General features: G+C 37.6%; 1 protein-coding gene across 1 annotated transcript in view; it reads right to left on the bottom strand.

Moving 5' to 3' along the window:
• Window positions 1-21,589, bottom strand: part of Oseg4 (intraflagellar transport protein Oseg4) — a 270,266-nt gene that overhangs the window by 25,971 nt on the left and 222,706 nt on the right. Inside the window, exons 29-30 of the mRNA XM_090385309.1 lie at window positions 16,134-16,260; window positions 8,183-8,269 (exon numbers count right to left, since the gene is read on the bottom strand). Coding sequence (XP_090241435.1) covers window positions 8,183-8,269; window positions 16,134-16,260 — 214 coding nt within the window. The remainder of the gene's footprint in view (window positions 1-8,182; window positions 8,270-16,133; window positions 16,261-21,589) is intronic.

Genomic DNA, 21,589 nt, shown 5'->3' with positions numbered 1-21,589 from the left:
TACATAATAATACAAATTAACTGAAGTTTTGGAAGATATTTCAATGGAGATATTTCCCTATTCCAAAATAAGAATTTTAATTCTCTTGTGTTAACACATAGCAGAATTAAAAAACTGAATCACTATTTTGCTATATGTTCATGTGCAACAGTATCTTTTTATACTGTTCCACTTCAATATGTAACAGTATCAAAAGCTTTCCTGAAATCCAAGTATATGATATCAAAATTATTTTTGGAATTCAGTTCCTTTGTGACCACATCATAGTATCTAACAAATTGGTCAGACAAGACCTCCCTTTGACAAACCCATGCTGTGTCTTAACTATTACTGCAGTCTTGATGATCCTGTAATGCTTCTTTACCCAGTGATTCCTTTATTTTCCCGGAAACACAAGTTAAACTAGGGGAAAATAATGGAATCATTGGATAAAGAAGCATTGCAGGATCATCTAGACAAGACTGCAGTAATAGTTAAGACACAGCATGGGTTTGTTAAAGGGAGGTCTTGTATGATCAATTTGATTGGATACTATGATATGGTCACAAAGGAACTGAATGCCAAAAATAATTTTGATATCATATACTTGGATTTCAGGAAAGCTTTTGATACTGTTGCACATGGAAGACTGCTGTACAAATTGGAGAGGTATGGCATTAAGGGTAAGTTGCTACAATGGATAAAGGAATGCCTGAGTGGGAGAAAACAGAGAGTGGTAATCAATGAACACTGCTCTTCTTGGACAAATGTTATTAGACAAGGGATGCAAAGAAAAACAGCAAAGAGTTCTTTACTTATGTAAACTCTAGAAGGAAGGGGATGAATCAGATTGGTCCACTTGATATTGATGGGTCAACTGTTGATGATCCTGCTCAGGTAGCTAACAAACTAAATGAATATTTTGCATCGACATTCACACATGAGGAGTTATTCAGTGAGGGGAATGCCAGAGGTGTATTCAACTCTAGCAGTAAGCTACAGAATCTTGAAATAACTGGGAGTAAAGTGGAGGAGAAACTGTTGAAGATAAACACAAGAAAGGCACCCGGGGTGGATGGGATCTATCCAGTTATATTAAAGGAGGCAGCAAAGGAAGTAAGCAAACCCTTAGCCATAATTATGAGAGCTTCCTTGGACTCAGGGGAGGTACCCATAGACTGGAAATGTGCAAATGTGACCCCAATTCACAAAGGAGGATCAAAGGCTGACACAAGTAATTATAGACCTGTGAGCTTAACTTCTGTTCCAGGAAAATTAATGGAGGCACTGGTTAAAGAAGCACTGCAGGATCATTTAGACAAGACTTCAGTTATAGCTCGGACACAGCATGGTTTTGTTAAGGGGAAGTCTTGCCTGACCAATTTGATTGGATACTATGATGCAGTCACAAAAGAACTGGATGCAGGGAATAGCTTTGATATTATATACTTGGATCTTAGAAAGGCTTTTGATACTGTTGCACATGGAAGACTGCTACACAAATTGGAACAGTGTGACATTGGAGGCAAATTGCTGCTATGGATAAAGGGATGGTTGAGGGGGAGAAGACAGAGAGTGGTAATCAATGGACACTGCTCATCGTGGACTAATGTTATTAGTGGAGTCCCTCAGGGCTCAGTGTTGGGTCCATTATTGTTTTCTGTATTTATAAATGATATTGATGATGGTATATCAAGCTTAATGTCCAAGTTTGCAGACGATACAAAGGTTGGCAGGGTTGTCAAGGACACTACTGACACTATGCTGCTGCAAAAGGATCTGGAAAGGTTGAGCAGATGGGCTGAGAGGTTGCAAATGAAGTTTAACATTGACAAATGTAAAGTACTACACATGGGAAACAGCAACCCCAGAGCAACGTATCAACTCTGTGGTACTACATTGACAGTGGTAGAGAATGAAAGGGACTTGGGGTTGGTTGTGCAGGCAGATATGAAGTTCTCTGAGCAGTGCAGACGGGCTGCAAGAGTAGCTCATGGAGTATTGTCAATGATATACAGGAATTTTTCCAGCAGGGATAAGGAGGTGATTATTCCCTTGTATAAGGCAATGGTCAGGCCACACCTAGAGTACTGTATACAGGTCTGGAGGCCTCATTTCAAGAAGGATGTAGAGCTGCTGGAACGAGTACAGAGAAGGGCATCAAGATTAGTGAATGGAACAAAGGGGTGCTCTTACGAAGAAAGGCTTAAGTTTTGCAAATTACAGTGTCTGGAGACTAGGCACCAGCGAGGTGATCTGATAGAGGTGTATAAAGCCTTGAATGGCTTGAGCATGCTCAATGCTGATGGGATTCTTCCATTAGCTCAGAAAAATCACCTGAGAGGGCATAAATTCAAATTGAGGAAAGACAGATGTAGGATAGACGTGTGCGGAAATTTGCCTTTAGCCAGCGGGTGGTTGGTTGGTTGGTGGAACAGACTTCCATCCCTTGTAGTGGAGGTTGATAGCCTAAATAAGTTTAAGGCTCAGCTGGACAGGTATTTTGAACGAACAGAGGGGTGAAGTGGAAGTGGGTTTTTTTTTTTTGGCTGATGCTGCATAAGCTTGCTTTCTTGCATCAAATGCCTCTACTAATGCTAATGCTAATTAGTGGGGTTCCCCAGGATTCAGTGTTGGGGCCCATTGTTGTTTTGTATATTTATCAATGATATTGATGAAGGTATATCAGGTTTAATGTCCACGTTTGCAGATGATAAAAAGGTTGGCAGGGTTGTTAGCGACAGTAAAGACAGTATGGTACTCCAAATGGATCTAGATAAGTTGGGCAAATGGGCTGAGAAGTGGCAACTGAAGTTTAACATTGAAAAATGCAAAGTACTGCATATGGATAGCAATAACTGAAGAGAAATATAGCCAGTGTGTGGTACTACACTCAGGGAAGTGGAAAGTGAAAAAGACCTGGGGGGTAATTGTGCAGTCAAATATGAAGTTCGATGAGCAGTGCCAACGGGTTGCCATGGCAAGTCATGAAGTCTTGTCAAATATATATATACGAATTTTTGCTAGCAGCTACAGGGATGTCATTATCTCATTATACAAGGAAATGGTCAGGCCAAACCTAGAGTACTGTGTACAGGTCTGGAGGACTCATTTTAGGAAGGATGTAATGTTGCTAGAAAGAGTACAAAGAAAAGCAACAAGATTGGTGAGGGGAACAAAGGGGTGCTCTTACCAAGAAAGACTTAAGTTCTGCAAATTGCAGCACCTGGAGAGTAGGCACCTGTGAGGTGATCTGATTGAGGTGTATAAGGCCTTGAATGGCTTGAGCAAGCTGAATGCTGATGGGATTCTCGCTCTTGCTCAGATTAAGAACCTAAGGGGGGGACACAGATTCAAATTAAGGAAAGACAGTTGTAGAACAGCTGTGTGGAAATTTGCCTTTAGCCAGCGGGTAGTTGATTGGTGGAACAGACTTCCATCTTTTGTTGTGGAAGTTGATAGCCTAAATAAATTTAAGGCTGAGCTGGACAAACATTTGGAATGAATGGAGGTGTTTTTTTTTTTTTTTTTTGGCTGATGCTGCATAAGCTTGCTTTCTTGCAACATATGTCTCTACTAATGCTAATACTATATCAGCACTTGAGCTTATTAACTTTTATAGCATTTATGTTGATTGCTGAAATAATCTAACAGTATGTAGGAAAGGATGTAGAATTGAATACTTCGTGAAGGTTCATAATTTTTTGTACGTAAATGATAATTTACCATTTTTTTTTTTTTTTTTTGCCGCCTTTATGTATTAAACATAAACTGATGAAGCAAAACATTATAACCAGCAAGTCGTTATGCAAATTGAAGCAGCTGCAGGTGAACTACGGCGTGTGCACGGGTCGGGACACAGTATAAAAAACACCTGATACTGAGCTCCATTAATCAGTGTTACTCTTGTTCTTCAGGAAGGAAAGGCAGCAGACTTAAGCGAGTTTGACAAACACCAAATTGTAATGGCCAGATGACTGGGTCAGAGCATATCTGAAATGGCACGGCTGGTGGGATGCTCATGGTTAGTTGTCGTTAGTACCTACCAAAAGTGGTCCGAGGAGGGGGAACCCATGAACTGCCGGTGAGGTGTTGGACAACCATGGCTCATCGATGCTCAATGTGAGTGAAGGCTCTCCCAGATGGTATGTGGCAACAGAAGGGCAACTGTGGTGCAACTCCCCGCTAATTGGAATGCTGGTGACGGGAGTAATGTGTCACAACACACAATACATCGAATCCTATTGAAAATGGGGCTGTGTAGCCGCAGGCCGCTCCAAGTGCCTATTCTAACCACAGTTTACCGGCAACAGGCACGCAGGCATCAAAACTGGACCTTGAGTGATTGGAAGAAGGTCGTCTGGTCTGATGAATCACGTTTCCTGTTGCACCATGTGGATGGCATGGTATGTGTGCATCATTTACCTCGGAAAGTGATGGCACCTGGATGCACCATGACAAAAACAAGCCGGTGGCAGTGGTGTCTTGCTTTGGGCAATGTTCTGTTTGGGCCAGTCAGCCATGTGCCAGGCACTCTTACGTCTATCACCTATTTAAACATCATTGCTGACCAGGTACACCCTTCCATGGCAACGGGCTTTCCCTCTGGTGGTGCCATTTTTCAACAGGATAATGTGGCATGCCACACCGCCCAGATTGTTCGAGACTTCCAGGTACTGACTTGGCCTCCAAATTCCGCAGACATCAATCTCATCGAGCATCTGTGGTTTGTGTTGGAACAGCAACTCCGATCTGCGTCGTCTCAACCACGGACCTTAAAGGAGTTAAAGGCTCTGCTGGTTACGTGTTGGTACCAGACACCACAAAAAACATTTAGAAATCTTGTAGCATCCATGTCTTTCTGGGTACGGACTGTTTTGGCTGCACGTGGAGGACCAACATCATATTAAGTTGGTGGTCATAATGTTTTGGCTCATTGGTGTATACACAGTTAATTATTTATCATCATCATTATCATTATATTATTTCTATTATTACTTTATTCTGTTTATTCCTATAATCATTTAAGTAGAGAGAAAAATCATTTCTGTCTACTTAAATGATTACTTTCTCTATTTGGGAAAGTAAATAGTAAGTAAGTAATCAGTACCAATCACATTTCAGACTGAATATGACAAATCAATAACACTGAAGCTTAGAACTAGCTTCAGATGTAACAAAATTCTTCAGAATATAATCTCTTAAACGGTATCATTTAGTTGCTATATCTTTAAGGAGTGTGATTAAACTTTTTTTATTAATAAATGTTACTTGATGATAGAAACAGGACACAAATTTCAAAATCATAATCTGAAGGGTGACACAGCTATGACTGCCTATTTAAAACCAAAGTCATTTAGTCATTAAGCCATTTTTTGAATCTATAAACATCAGTGGTAGAGGTTAATTATTGACAACTCAGTCTTTGTTAACCATGGAACTTACAGACATTTGTCAAATCAGCTGTCAAATGAATACTAAGTGCTATATTTTCATTGGCAGCATTTCATGTTAAAATACATCCAAATTATTGTTACTAAAACTGTTATCATTTTATTCTCAGTGCTACAAAAACAATATGTTTCAAATAATTCTGTATTATCAATTACAGTTATTTTTTTGACTTTCTTACAGATCTTGATTTATACTTCCAAATTTTTTCTAATAGAATTGCTGGTTACAGTAAAAATTGTTTATTTTTGACCCCTTAGATTAAATAGAATTCTTCTCTGCTATTGGGAATAAATATTTGGAAAATTATATGTTTATTCCCATAAAGTTTTAAGTTTCTACTATGCCTTTAAACACAAAATTTAATGGCACAACTCAAATTTCAAGTTCTTCATACACAAATAAGAGAAGCAGGGTCTTAATTAAAAGCTCAAAGAAAGAGCTAAAAATCAGGAGCTCCTGCCTAAATAAAAAGAGTTTATATATATATATATATATATATATATTTTTTTTTTTATGAGAACCCCAAACATGAAAGGTATCAAAACCTATAGTACTTAGTACCGTGCATGGGTTGAAGGAGAAGTATGGGGAGAGGGGGATGCCGGAAACTTTGCTCTAGAGACTAAACACGGGTTTCACCACTTCAAGCCTCCAATAAGCAAAGTGGTGGTATTTCACCGGTTGATGAGTCATCTACCACCTGAAATATATATGTATAAGGCAAAATATCACATACAAAATTCACATATAATGCAACTAACTACTACTGTGCAATAAAAAAAAAAAGCAGACTAAAAAGCTCAATGATATCAAGTTACAAAGATGTTGAAATATCCCTTTGCAAATAAAATGGTAGCAGATTAATAACAAAATTTCTTTAGAAAATGGTAGAGATTTCTTCATCACAATTAGCCTCAATAACTGGTTCAAAGAAACCATAGTACATACAAATATATATACAAAAAAGAAAGTGCATCACCCCTTAAAATTGTAATTTGTCTGAATAACGTAAGTATATGGCAATATTTCTTACAGATTGCATCAGATAAGACTGACAAGAGTAATGATGACATAATATTGCATCAGCTGTTACTTTCACTATATAAGCATGCTCTGCAAGAGTTGCAGTCATTCCTTGCTTGTGTCAGGATGGCGAGTTATGTGCAGTTGACACCACAAAGAAAGAGCGCTATTGTTGCTTTACTTGAGAAAAGATGTTCTTCACGTCATATTGCTTATAGAGGGTCTTGTAATGTCATGTATACATATTCTTTCCAAACTCAAGAATACTGGTTCTGCTGATAGGAAAAAAGGAACCGGACACAAAACAGGACCATGTTGTGAAGTGCTTATGCCTTAGAAACCGTAAAGCTTCTTCATCTGAGCTAAAAAGAGAATGGGAAGAACATACAGCAGTGGTAGCAAGTGCAGTAACAGCCAGAAGACGCCTCTTCAAAAATGGACTTGTAGCCCATCATCCTAAGAAGCCCCTCATCACACAAAAAATGAAAAAGGCCTGATTAATTTGGTGTAAGGAGCATGTCAAATGGACCCCCGAGCAGTGGAAGTCAGTTTTTTTCTCGGATGAGAAGAAATTCAACCTGCATGGCTCTGGCTGGAGACAAACGATTCACCGTAGATATGGTGAAAAATACCATCTAGACTGTATAGTGTCTACAGTGAAATTTCCTACGAGCCAAATGATATAGGGGTGCATTTCGTATCACAGAGTAGATCACCTGCAGTTTATAAAAGGTTCCGTAAATGCCAATGGATACCTGGCTATATTGGAAGGCAAATTGCTGCCAACCATTAGAGACCATTACAACCTGCCAAGTGACTGCATCTTTCAGGATGACTCTGCTCCTTGTCATCAGGCGAAAAGTGTAAGTAGGCACTTCTGTAGTTACTTTAGCTTCATTTCTGCATTAGAAGTTCAACAGTAATGTGTTTACATTTGTTACAGGTGAAAAAATGGTTGGAAGAACGGTCCATTACAACTCATAGCTGGCCAGGAAAAAGCCTGGACCTGAATCCTATAGAGAACTGTTGGCATCGTGTGGAATCTGCAGTTTCCAGAAAGAAACCAAAGATCCTTTGTGAACTTTAGAAAGCCATAATTTGTGTTTGGAACCACGAACTATCAGTTGATTATCTTCAGAAATTGATCTTGTCAATGCCTCGACGGTGTGCTGCTGTCATCAGGGCCAGAGTCGGTTCAACTAAATATTAGTTTGCAGCTGGTAAACTTTTCATTTTGTTTTCCATTTAAAATGATAAACTGAAGCAAATTGAGGGGTTCTGATAACATTTCAGCCATAATTGTCGTGTTTACCAAAACTGTTGTATAAAGGTTGCAAATGCTCCTTTTGGAATATTTTGAGAGCACCTGTCAAATATTACTTAGCTTTGCCTGAACTATTAATAAATATCTTTTGTTTATATTTCTATTTGTGATATTAGTCATTAATGTAACATACCATCGCAAAAAGGGTTAGAAATGTGAAATTCCTAGGTGATGCACTTTCTTTGAACACCAGTGTATAATAATGGATGCTTAAAGTTTTTTTACTGGAAATTCTTATTCAATGTGGAAATTAGTATTTATTCCACCATCCAATTCACATGGCAATCTCTCATTTTTGGCTACTATCCAGATTTTAAAGCCATAAGGAATATAACTTTTTACTGCTTAAAAATCAAGATTAATTTATTGGATTTAAAAAGTTATAATTTTTTTGCAACTTACCAAGTAAGCTATAAATATCTCCTGGTTGTATAATATCTTCATATTCTCTAAGATGAAGGGAAGTTTTCATAGCAGCATCCACATAACCTATTATAAAATTGGTTTTCAATATACTATGAAAAAGGCGTGTTCTACATTATACACCAGTCATATATGGAGCAGGAAAAACACACATGCATGCATGACCATGCACACACATAATAGATGACTTTAATAAATAAATTCAAAATATTAGTATTAGCAATGGCCACACAGGGCAAGGAAGCCTATGGCTTATGCTGCACCAGCGAAAAAAAAAATATATATAAATAAATAATAATAATAAAATAAAATAAAATATTAATTATTATTATTTTTTTAATTAACTTATTATTAAGAGAAAGGAAAAAAGACGACTAATGCATTTCCCTCCTCCCATATGTAATTATCCAGCTGACTTTTGAATCTCCCCAACTGTCAGCCTCTACCACCCAGGTAGGTAACTTATTCCAGTAATTTATAACTCGCTGGCTAAAATAAAACTTTCTGCAATCGAGTCTAACCATTCCCCCTGTAACTTGAAATTATGATCCCCTTGTTCTAGAATCATTTATAACTATGAAAATTTCGTCCTCATTCATTTTGCTTATGCCTCTCACAGCCTTAAACAACTCAACCACGTCTCCTCTAAGGTGCCTAGTTTCCAAGTTCTGCAATCCACATATTCAAAGTTTTTCCTCATATGGATGCCCTTTTGCAAATCTCACCAGGCAGTTACCTGTCTTTGAACCCTTTCAAGAAGCACAATGTCTTTCTTTAGGTGGAGTCTCCATACTTGAACACAGTATTCCAAGTGTAGGCTAACAATAGCCTTATATAATGGGATTACGATGTCCTTATCTCTACTAGCAATTGTTCGATAAATCATCAATAGGACACCATAGGCCTTCCTTGCAACCTGTCTGCAATGTTCAGAGAACTTCATGACTGACCTATTGCAATGTTGTATCATAACACTCAAGTCCTTTTCCTCCACTATCAGCTTTAGTTCAACTCCTCCACTAACAGCTTTAGTTCAAGTGTATAATTTATTTTGGGGTTACTGTTCCCCAGGTGCAATACCTTACACTTTGCTGGATTAAAGCATAGCTGCCATTTTTCTGACCATCCCTGAAGTCTATCTAGGTCACTCTGAAGAAGCTCTGCTTGGCGGCGATCATTAACTACTCTAACAATCTTTACATCATCTGCAAATTTAGACATCATGTCCTCTATCCCTTCATCGATGTCATTTATGAAAATCAATAACAACTGTGGTCCTAATACTGATCCTTGGGGAACCCCACTCGTTACATAAACCCAATCGGAGGAAAACCATTTATCATAACCCTCTCCATCCAGCTATCCATCTAAGGATTTTCCTTGTGATTCCAACTTGTTCCAGCTTATAAAGTAACCGCTCATGTGGGACTGAGTCAAATGCTTTGCTGAAATCCAAATAAACAATGTCGAAATTATCCCCTAAGTCCAACTCTTGAGTGACCCTGTCAAAATAGCTAACCAGATTAGTTAAACAAGATTTTTCCCTTTACAAAACCATGCTGAGTATCCTGAAGAATTCCATTTCTATCTAAATGATCCTGAATTCCACCCTTAATCATTGTCTCCATGATTTTCCCTACTACTGATGTTAGACTAACTGGCTGGTAATTTCCCATTTCATTCTTAGAACCGCTCTTATGTATTGGAGACACATTGGCACTTTTCCAATCCAACGGAATCACTCCTGAGTCCAATGACACTCTCATAATTAGCCTCAATGGTTAAATGCACTCACTTGCCGCCTCCCTTAAGATTATAGGGTACCCGCCATAAACCCCAGGAGCCTTACTTGCCTGTAAGCTCGAAAGTTTTTTCATTAAATAAACATGTGAAATTTCAACATCATTAATTAATTTTTTTTCAACTTCATTCCCATAATTTCTTATTGACATAAAGGGTTTTTCTTCTGTAAATATCGATGCAAAATAACTGTTGAGTTCATTTGCAACTTCAGCTCGGGTATCTAATACTATCCCATGTCCATTACATAACAGTCCGATCTGGTTTGTCTTTCTCTTCTTTGCATCTATATATAGGAAGAATTCCTTATCCCGCCACTTTACTCTCTTTGCCAGCGATTTCTCATAACTTGCCTTTGCAACATAACCTTTTCTGTGGCACTATTACAGATCAATTTGTAACTGTTATAGGCTGCAGTACTTTTTCTTGCTCTGTAACCTTTCTATGCCATCTTTTTCTGCTCATGTAATCTGGCAACTTCATTATTTATCCAACTTGGAATCCTCCTCATGGGGTATTTTTTTTTTTTTTTTTAATGGTATATAAGCATTCAAGGTTTCTGTGATTAACGTTTTAAAGGTATACCATAATTCAATTGTATTTGCTCTCTGTGAGATATCTACCCAGTTAACAGAGGCCACGTAGCATCTCAAGCAATCATAATTTCCTTTCCTGAAATTATAACCTATTCCTTTGCCTTTAACTGCTTTCAGCATATAATGCCTCCTAGCGTGCCTGAGAAGAATTGCAGATACACATAAACATTGTGACCTAACTCATGTCAATTTATTTGTCTAACAAATTGTCAGATCATGTATGCTTAATGTCATTAGACCCCCCATATGAATAATAATATTCTCTTTATCTCCCTTAAAATCTGACAGTCTGTTGGTGACATCATTAATAGTTGCTTCTGGCAGATATACCCTGGTTCTAGTCCACCTATCCTTATTACAAAAAATATTTCCCATTTCTCTGACAATGGAGTCTCCTAAAAAAACAAAGTCCTTTTGAACCAGAGTAGTTTGCACTTTGTTATTCTGTTCTGGGCCCGAATTGGGAGTGCATCACTTGGTAGGTTACCAGAGTCTTCATTCCCTGATGAGCTAACAGTTACATTATTCTCGATAGCAATCACCCATTTTTTTCAGTGACTCAAATTGTTCTAGCAATGCACCAAATTTTAACTTAAGATAGGTGCAATTTTTTTTATATATTACATAAAAACAAAAATAAAGTCACTCTCTTAATATAAAATCAAACCAAAATAAAACTAAAAATAAAAATAATAAAAATCAAGTTGCATATCATAAAACCTTAAACCGAAGCTTTCAAGAGTAAAAGCTGGCCCTTTGCTTGATTATAGTACTCACATACTTCACAACTGGTATATACACTGTGCTGCCACTTTATTAGGTACACCTACGTAGTAGCGTGTTGAGCCTCCTTTAGCCTTCAAAACAGCCTGAATTAATCTAGGCATGGATTGAACAAGATGCTGAAAACGTTGTGCAGGAATGGAGTACAATGCAGACATGAGTGTGTCATGCAGTTTCTTGAGATTCGATGGAGGTTTAGGCCTGCAGCGAACAGCTGCAGGCCTACACCTCCGTGGACTGGGCGGGCCACTGCAGCAAAGTAAAATCATTGTCATGTTCCTGGAACCATTCCATAGTGATTCGGGCTTTGTGCACCGGCGCATTTTCTTGCTGGAAGTAACCACCTGACTGAGGATAAACTGTCAACATGAAAGGATGCACTTGGTCAGCAATGATGGTTAGGTACAATGTGGCATTCAGACGTGAATCTATGAGTATCAATAGACCCAACATATGCCAAGAAAACATTCCCCACACCATTCCATAACATAACACTCCCCCCACCACCTTGCACAGCAGTCGTCAGACATGACAGGTCCATGGATTCGTGTTGTTTTCGCCAAATTCTAAGCTTTCCATCAACATGATGCACCAGGAACTTCGACTTGTCAGACCAAGCAACTGTTTTCCAATCCTCAATAGTCCAGTGCTGGTGTTGCTGTGCCCACAGGAGGCGTGCTCTCTTGTTCTTCATTGATAACAAAAGTACACAATGTGGCAGTCGGCTGTTATAGCCCATTCGTGACAAAGTGCAACTAGTGGTCCATTGAGATATTTTGTTCTGTGCACCAAGGTTGTATTTTGACGTGATGTGTGACATTGTGGCCCGTCTGTTTGCTTGCACAATTCTAGCCATCCTCCTCTGACCTCTCTCATCAACAAGCAATTTTCTTCCACAGGAGTGCCGCTGAGAGGATGTTTTCTGTTCGTTGCACCATTCTCGATACACCCTTGAAACTGTGGTGCTTGACAAGTTCAAGAGAACTGCCATTTCAGAGATGCTTTGTCCAGCACATCTTGCACCTACTACCATGCCACGTTCAGTCTGTTAGATCACTCCTTTTCCCCATTCTTGCTGCGGTTTGTATGCTTAACTGATACTAGAAAGGTTGTTCTGCTGCATTTATATCCACAACTGTGGTCATGTGACTTGCAACATTGTGGGGCAAACCATTTGCGTGCACAGCAGGGGTGTACCTAATAAAGTGGCAGCACAGTGTATAACAAGGTTCTGTTTTACACAGATGATCTCCCATGGATGATCATATAACATAAGAGTTTACATCAAATTTTATTTCAAGCTTGGTAAAACAGCTTCAGAAACGTAATATGTTGTAAACAATCATTGAAGAAGGTATTTTTGCTTTTGATAAAGTACCATGAAGCTGTTAACGCCTTGTCCGCAGTGGCCATACCTGGTTTAAATAGAATTTTTTTTATTTTTATTGTAGCAATTTCAAGATTTCAGCCTGTTCATAGTGCACTATCTTGAGAGTCTCTGAAATAAAAAAAAAAAAAGAGCCTTTTTAGCCCCTCCTCCACTTCCACTTTCCAAGACCCTGCAGCTTTATTTTTTCTTTCCAAAATGAAACTGCAGCTCAAAGGAAAGCGATTTAATGATGTCTTAAAAATTTGGCAAATTAATGATATATTAGTTTAATACAAAATTCCACTGTTTTAGAAAAGTGTGTTCCCTTAAAAATGCTCCCTTTGGGAATGATGAAAAATCAGGTAGGTTAAACGAATCTTTGTTTTTTAGCACATTCACTTAACTTTGGAATAGTGCTTCATATACTACATTTCAATTTGTGTTGTAGTAGCAATATGTGATTACACAAGTTTTCAAAAAGCATTAGGGTAAACAATATGTTTTTATCAACTAGAAACAGGATAGCAGCCTCAAACTCAGGATGGATGCTAATATTGTACCACAATTGCTCTTGAAATGTTGGTATAAAGTTTTACAGTATATTTTAATCTAGTTTTTAATGCTTCTAGCGTGTGATTATAATATATATTTTTATTTATTTTTAGTTTATTTTATATTAAAATAATGATTTATTTATTATAACTCATTTATCATTTTTATTTCTGCTCCATATTTGAGTACTGGGACAATTTAGAACATTATGGGTTTTCAATATTCTACACAAAAACAATGCATTTTTATACAAATAATAGTCTGAAACCTATCTGATTTAAAATTCTCTCTTTCTGGTATTATGCACAAGTGGCTATGCTCCTGGAGTGTAACATATGTGGATATGGGGGTTCACAATTCAAGACTGAGCACTATGCAAATCTGCAAAACGTACACAGTCCATTGTTAAATGTTGCATGATATATCAGCAATGAAAGAGTTACCATGAAGTTGTAAACTCCTTGTCCACACAGGCCATACCACATTGGTATAAATGGAAATTTATTTATTATTTATTTGATATTAGCATGGTTCAGATCAAAGGAGTGGCCTTCTGAGATAAAACAGCAGACCATATCACTCACTTTTATGTTGCCTATCCTGGTATATTTGGTCTGTTCTCCAAACGAAGTGTTTAGACATTTATAAAATTGCTCTCTGTGTGGCTATCTATACTGACAAGAAACTTTATACACAGTATATCTAATATCCAATAAAGGGGAGAAAAGAGAGAAATTCTCAAAAATTTGTTTTAGCATTGTTACCCTGTGTGTTATTCCTTTTAGCCATTCTTCTAATTTTCTTTCCAAAACTGGAAAGAGGGAAAGGCAATATGTGAAAGTGGACTATTGAGGAAAAGGGGCAAGATGAAAGTTGGTTATAGTTTTCTGAGTGATATTGATGCAGAAATAAGAGTAACATGTTAAGTATGGTGTTTCATAGTATCTGGTTCAAGTTCAAATCTCAAGCATTGTGCAGGTCCTTCAGGGTGAAGAACTTGACTGTTATGTCTTTAACAGACTTGATGATTTGATTGGTACCCTAGCACATGGCCTGTGTTCATTGGTTTCTTCTATATGGAAGTTTGGATGGAACTGTTTCTTGATGGAGACCCAAATGTATAAGAAAGAAATGAATGGTTGTGCTCTAGTTCTATAGGAAACTTGATATTGGGGTTCTTTATTAAGGAAAATGTGAAATACAAAGAGATCCTTTCATATTGCCAAATGACAAAAGTCATTTACCATACCCATAATTTTGGGGGTAGAAGATTAGGGAGATAGTGGTAGACTCAACATTGTCTACAAATACTTTGCAAGGAAAAGGACGTTTCCATGAGATGTACTTAACAGTTATATCAGTTCATTGATATATAAAACATTTTCAAATGAAATAATATATTAATGATAAACAAAATGCATATTTTTGTTTCCTGCTTTACAAATGGATATGAAATACTAAATTACCATTTTTGGACAATGGAGAATAAAGTCTTCTGTTTACAGCAGGGATGCATCCTTAGATAGTATTATTAAAATTTAAAAATGTTTCTATTGAAGTAACAAATATAAACAGAAGATGTGTTCCTATTCATCTATAATTTGATGCATTATAGGCTTTTATAGTTTTGACACATTATAAGTTTATTTCCACCATCTGTTCCCAGTAGCATAACAATAAGGTGACATGAGGGGCAGCATGCCATAAGCAAAGGCTCTTGCGCCTACTTGTCTAACTTTATATTCGTGTATATATTCTTTATTTAATATACTAAATCAGTTGGCTGTAACTGTGAAATGTCTGGTGGTGACACAACTAGACATTATCGACTATTCTCTAAGTTAACTGGGTATCCTCAAGAATTATCCAGAATGAGCATTTTTTTATTTTTTTATTTTTTTTGATGATTTTTTACATATAAATCCTTAATGAATATCAAGAAATATGAAGCTATCTAATTCTGGATTTAGTTCACTGTCCATCTAGGCTTTTACCTTCAGTCCATCTTCTGCACACTGTCCATAATTTGGTCTCTTTCTTTTAAAAATCTATCAGAACCTGACAGTACCACACTGTGACACATTCTTTAATTTTTCAGAATTTGTACAAATTATCATTACAGTGATTTGTGGTACTCAACCCTACATTCGATAATTTTAAAATTCTAAATTCACTGCCAATGAGATTGTTTACTGTAAACAAACTGTGCAGTATACAAGTAACTCTACTAGCCAGCCATTTGCTGTACATACTTATAGGATTTAAAACAATTTGGCACAATTTCTTCACATATGAAACTACACAGTGGCACAAAAAAACCAATGTACTCTATCTGACTGCACAAATACACACAATTCTGGGATATCCTTCAATGTAAATTTGTGACTGATATAAAAAACTATTATAAAATATTGATGTTATTTAGCAAAGTGGCAAAAATATAATTTAGTAAACTGAAGACTATCTGTATTATTCTTGACAGCTACAGTCCAAATAAAACAGTTTACTGTTTCCATTTGTTCCATCACTGTATCCATTAACAATCAAAACTTTAGTGTCAGATCAATAAATTGCAAAGAGAAAAATGTTTATTTGCAATTTCTGGTAAGGTAACTGTGAAACATTATCTCACAGTTACCTTACTGTGTAGACTGAAGTTCTAACTGAATTCCAGAGAAGCCTTTCTAGGATTATAATAAACAATGTGCACGTTCATTCCAGTTGGCTTTATGATAAAGTACAACTTATTGGAAATGGACTTTGAAGACCTTTACAAAAAGCAATCATATTTCAATTTAAATTCAAAGATTAAAAATCAAAATCTACATACCATCATATAATTGCCTCTGGGCTAAAAGAAGAAAGTGGAATGCTTCTGCACCTCTCCATGGCTGATCTACCATTTTTGGGTCTCCTGAAGCCAGTGCTTCATCATTCAACAGTGCACTTATTGCAGCCTTAACAGTTAATGGAATTACTCTTTTCAGCCAGCAAAAAAAAATTCAGTTTAATAGTTATCAAAGTTTATTTAACTTGATGACACCAAATTAATCGACAAAGCAACATTAATAAGGTTGGCTTATAATTTTTTTAAGGTAAATATTTATTTATTAGTTAAATTCAGGCTGTACAGATAAATATTCTGATAATATTTTCAATCATTTACTAAATTTAACATATAAATACTTTTAGGCATATTGTCATCAAGACTTTCAAATGAGTACTAAACATGAAATCTGGTACAAGCTTGGATCATAGAATTTTACTCAGGTTTTAGTCTCTCTCTCTCTCTCTCTCTCTCTCACACACACACACACACACACACACACGCACGCACACACGGGCCCCCTACAAATGATAGCTTTGCCCTTCCACCTTGGGGAGAAAGGGTAAAGTCATCATTCACCTCAACAACTTTTTATACTACTTAACATAAAAAAAATGATATCAATAAATAACTCAAGCATATACATACATGCATGTGCACTTTTAAAGTCTTAATTATTAAAACCAACACACATTTATACAATTTAAAAATATTTTACATATTTTACATCCTTGAGGTTGTCACAGACATTCTCTCAGATATGGCAGACAAGCTGCACTTGCTACCTGGGAGTCTAAAACGCTGATGGAACTGATATTCGGGTGACATTCAAGTCAAGTGGACCCAATTTCGGTGAAGTCCAGACAGTCTGTGACAGCCAAATCCTCCGCTTGCACCTTCACAATGGTGAGAGTGAAGATTACTGTTAGTAATCCTGGGTATAACCTCCATGCACAAGCACACGGTGGGTGACCACCCAGATGTGAACCAACATAAGCAGGGGTCGAGGTATGGCACCCACATCACATGGAGGAATGCCATCCCTCTGTGTTACCAGGCAGTACTAGGTGGTAGATGATTCTCATCAACCGGTGCAATACCACCACTTTGCTTATTCGAGGCTTGAAGTGGTGGAACCCATGTTTAGTCTCCAGAGCTAAGTTGCAGTCAACCCTTCCCCATCTCTTCCATCATGCAGTATGACTGATGACTTTTGGGGTTATGATGAACATCATGGCGAGACCCAATATTCCTTACATTTTGAGGATATAGCTCTAAAATGGTGTTCACAGGCCGGCCGCTAGTTAGTACACTGGACCGAACCTATTGATAACTCTTTAGGAGGCTTCCGGATCAGCTAGTGTATTATCATGCTACCTCTACTCTGCTAGATAGTGACTGGAGGGAGTCCGAGTAGTGTGCATACGGGGGAGGGGGATTGTTGAGGCCACGTTATGTCAAGGATCTGGGTATATTCTTACCATATGTGTAAGCCATATGCAAAAATGTCATTACTTCATACAGCATATCCCCCCCACACACTTTTTCTTACTATTGAATACACCATGAATTGTCAAACTAATAGAGTAAGCTTATCTGCAAAAAGATCTAAACCACCCAAACACTTCCTAGTTCATTTCACAAATATATGAGGTCTCAATTCCAATCTCAATGACGTCCATTTCCACTTGCAATCTGCCAAACCCCATGTACGTTTCCTGATAGAATATCAGTTATCGGTTGATTCAACTACTGCTCATCTCAGTTGCCAAAATTATTCGCTGTATGATACCTTTCGCCTCAAAGGTGGTGCTTGTGCATATGTCCATTCCAATATTCCCTGTCAGAGACGTGGTAATTTGGAATATCCTCTTTTCAATCTTCTCTGGCTTAAAATCTCTCTACCTTATTGTGTCAAATTCATCTGTTGTTTCTACCGTTCTCCCAACTACACTAATCACTTGGAGCTCTTTGACTTCCTCTCTTTGCAACTTGACTTTCTCCAGTCCAACTTTCCTAACAGACGGGTAATTTTCCTTGGTGATTTTAATGTTCACAACTTCAGCTGGATTCTGTTTTATAGTCATACCGACCTAGCTGGTCGAGATGCCAAGGTTATTGCAATTACTAATGATCTTGCACAGATTGTTCATTTACCTACAAGAATACCAGACAATCCTAACCATACAGCTAACACGCTTGATCTTTTTCTCACAAACAACCCTTCTAAGTACACGGTTGAAGTGAGTGGTCCTTTAGGCACCTCAGATCACAACTTGGTGATTGTCTCTTCTCCAATGGAGCCTTTATCTCATGGCTATTCCCAACCTTGTATTGTTTGGCATTACACGAATGCAAAATGGGATGACTTGCAAGATTTGTTTTCTTCTTTTTCTTGGTTTGATTATTGTTTCAAAACTTTTGATGTTAACATTTGCTCAGAAATTATTTTTGAAATTATTCTTGTAGGAATGGAATCCTTTAACTCCACACTCCACTATAAAATCTCATCCTTTAAATAAACCTTAGTTTTCAAATAAATATGTTAAGGTTGTTCAAGAGAAGAATGTTGCATATTGTAATTGGCTTGTTTCCAATTCTTCAGTTTCATTTTCTGCCTACACTAAAGCTCACAACAATTCTAAAGCAGTTATCAATCAGTCCAAACTAGATTTTGAATAGGCTAATAGTAGAAAACTTGCTTCTTGCCCTAATGGTAGCCAAGCATTCTGGTTTCTTGCCAAAGCTATTGGCTGCAACTTTTGCCCATCTCTGCTCCCACCTCTGTCAAAACCAGGTGGTCTGTTGTCATGATAGGAGTACATGATGAGAGCCTTGTCAATAAATTCAGCATGGAAGGAATGTGCAAGGCTCAAGGGGTAGAATTTTTTTCAGCATGGTCTGTGCTTGTTGACAGGAGAGACTGCTACTACAGGGATGGGATACACTTAAATAGAAAGAGTGCAAGAATATTTGCTGATGTTATCGAGGCAGTGTTAGTTGGGTCGGAAAACTGCTAGATTGGGGGGGGTTCACAGACTAAAAGGTTAAAAGTAGCCACAGGCAGAGGCGAAGGTGATTCTTGCACAACGTCTATTAGAATAAGTAGAGACCTGGAGCAAGGGATGCAGGGGGTTTCAGGGACTGATGGCAGTCATCGTGAAACAGGTGGGTATATGGGATGTGTCAGGGTGAATAGGAATAGGTGCATGTATGCTTGCATGTATACCAATACTAGAAATATAATAAATAAATTTGATGAATTTGGTCAAGACATCAAAGGCGGATATTGTTGGGATATCAGAGACGTGGTGTCACACTGATATTAGGAATGCAGAATTGGAATTTGGGGAGTACAATGTGTACAAAAAGGATAGACAGGATAGGAAGGGGGGAGGTGTCATGCTGTTAATTAAGAAAAACATAAAATCAAAAGAAGTGCATCCAGTTGATATTGATGAACAGTGCACTGTAGAGGCCTAATGACTTGAATGAGTACAATTAACAATTTTACAGAGAAATAGAGTGGGCTAGTAAATCAGAATGTCTTATAATGGGGGATTTTATCTTTCCAGATATTGACTGGAACTTGTGGGTTGGTCACTAACACACTAGTAAGACTTTTGTGGATTTATTGGATGATTATTTTCTGCAGCAGCATGTTCGAGAAGCAACCAGAGAGGGTAATACTCTTGATCTGGTTATCAGCAGTGATCATTCGTGTATTAAGAATTTGCAGAAAAAGAAACCATACTAGGTGGCAGTGATCACAGTGTACTGATGTGGGATTTACTTAAAGATATAATTACCATCAGGGGTAAAGGAAAGGGTTTTTGCTTCCGTAAAGGTGAGTACAGTGGTCTCAGACAGTTTTTAAATTCTGTACAGTGGGATCAACTGACGATGTTACCAGCAGTAAATTCTAAGTGGGAAGCATTCAAGAAATTAATCGTGGAAGCTACTAAAAGTTGTATACCTATTAAGAAATATTGTTCAAGGTTTAGGCCTAAATTATTATCAAATGAACTAATGAGACCCATGACAGAGAAGAAAAGTGCATGGGATGCATATAAATTATAAAGCAACTCATGTGTGGACATGTGTATATGTAAGGGCGGCACCTAGAACGTTTGTTCAACTCCGCCTCGTGTCTCTGTGAAGAACAGTATCACTACAAATGGGCCAGATATGTGTGTGACGTACGTTTGTGCGTTTTATGTGTGTGTTCTGTTGTTATGTTCTGGCCTCTTGGCTACCCAGAAGCATCAGTCACCTGGACAGATGATTCTGGGTACTCGTCCACACCACGGGAAGGTGGGCCAGTCCCAGAAAAACTCGTACTGTCTCAAGAGAGACTTTGACCCACCTAGTGTTGCCAGAAGGTGGATCAGATTCCTCTGGGGGCCCATTCCAGAGGGAGGAGATAAAGACAGAAGAGCCAAAAAAAAAAAAAAAAAAAAAAAACCACCCGTGGTGCAGTTAGGGAAAGAAAAAAAAAAAAAAAATATAGTAATAATAAATTGATTAATAAAATATATGTATATATTAAATAATAATGATAAAAAGTATAGAAAAAGAAATAATAATAAGAAAAAGAGGAAAAAAAAAAAACAATGCGAATAAATTGGCTGCACTAGAGTGGGAACTCAAGGCAGAGCGCGTGAAAAAAAAAGAAAAAAAAAAAAAATAGGAATACAAATAATAAAATAAAATAAAAAAATAAAAATAGTAATAAAAATAATAAAATAAATAAATAAATAAATTGGCTGCGCTAGAGTGGGAACTCAGGGCAGAGCGCGTGGAGAACAAATTAAATAGTAAGAAAATAATAATTTAATAAGAATAAAGAAAAGAGTAATTTGATTTAGAAAATAAAGAAAAGAAAAATAAATAAAATAAAATAAATAAATGAATGAAATGAAAATGAATGAATAAATAAACTGGCTGCAATAGAGTGGGAACTCCAGACAGCACGTGGAGAAAAAAAAAAAAAAAAATGAAGATGATGGTGGCATGCGAATATAGAACTCTTTAAGTCACTGAAGAGGTATTGTTAGGTGCAGTAACAACTCTGTAGCTCTGCTTCCTGCGCTCAAAGACTTGGGATGCATAGGATTGGAATGCCTTTAGATTGTCAGGTGTTTGGAGTAGATGCTCTGGTTGCTGTTCTGAGATACCTGTCACAGCTTGCAGCAAGGTCCTTCTTAAGTCATCGTACAACCTGCATTCGAAAAGAAGATGTTTCCAATTCTCTGGACTGCCGCAGAAACAGCGATCTGTTGGTAGCAAACCCAGTTGATGTAACTTTTCGTTGAGGGACCCGTGTCCGGTAACCAAGTAGGAGGATTCCAAGGTGAGGGAAAGCCAGGTCTTTACCGTTTTCAGGGTTGTGAAAGTGACATCAGGGAGGAATTTTCTGGTAACGGAGCCTGTGTGTGAGGTGTTCCATCTAGACTGCC

This window comes from Mastigoproctus giganteus, chromosome 11 (genome assembly GCF_048544385.1).
Source record: "Mastigoproctus giganteus isolate SK-2022 chromosome 11, ASM4854438v1, whole genome shotgun sequence".
NCBI lineage: Eukaryota > Metazoa > Arthropoda > Arachnida > Uropygi > Thelyphonidae > Mastigoproctus > Mastigoproctus giganteus.
The sequence above is the reverse complement of the archived record's forward strand: the minus strand, read 5'-3'. Positions and strand labels throughout refer to the sequence as shown.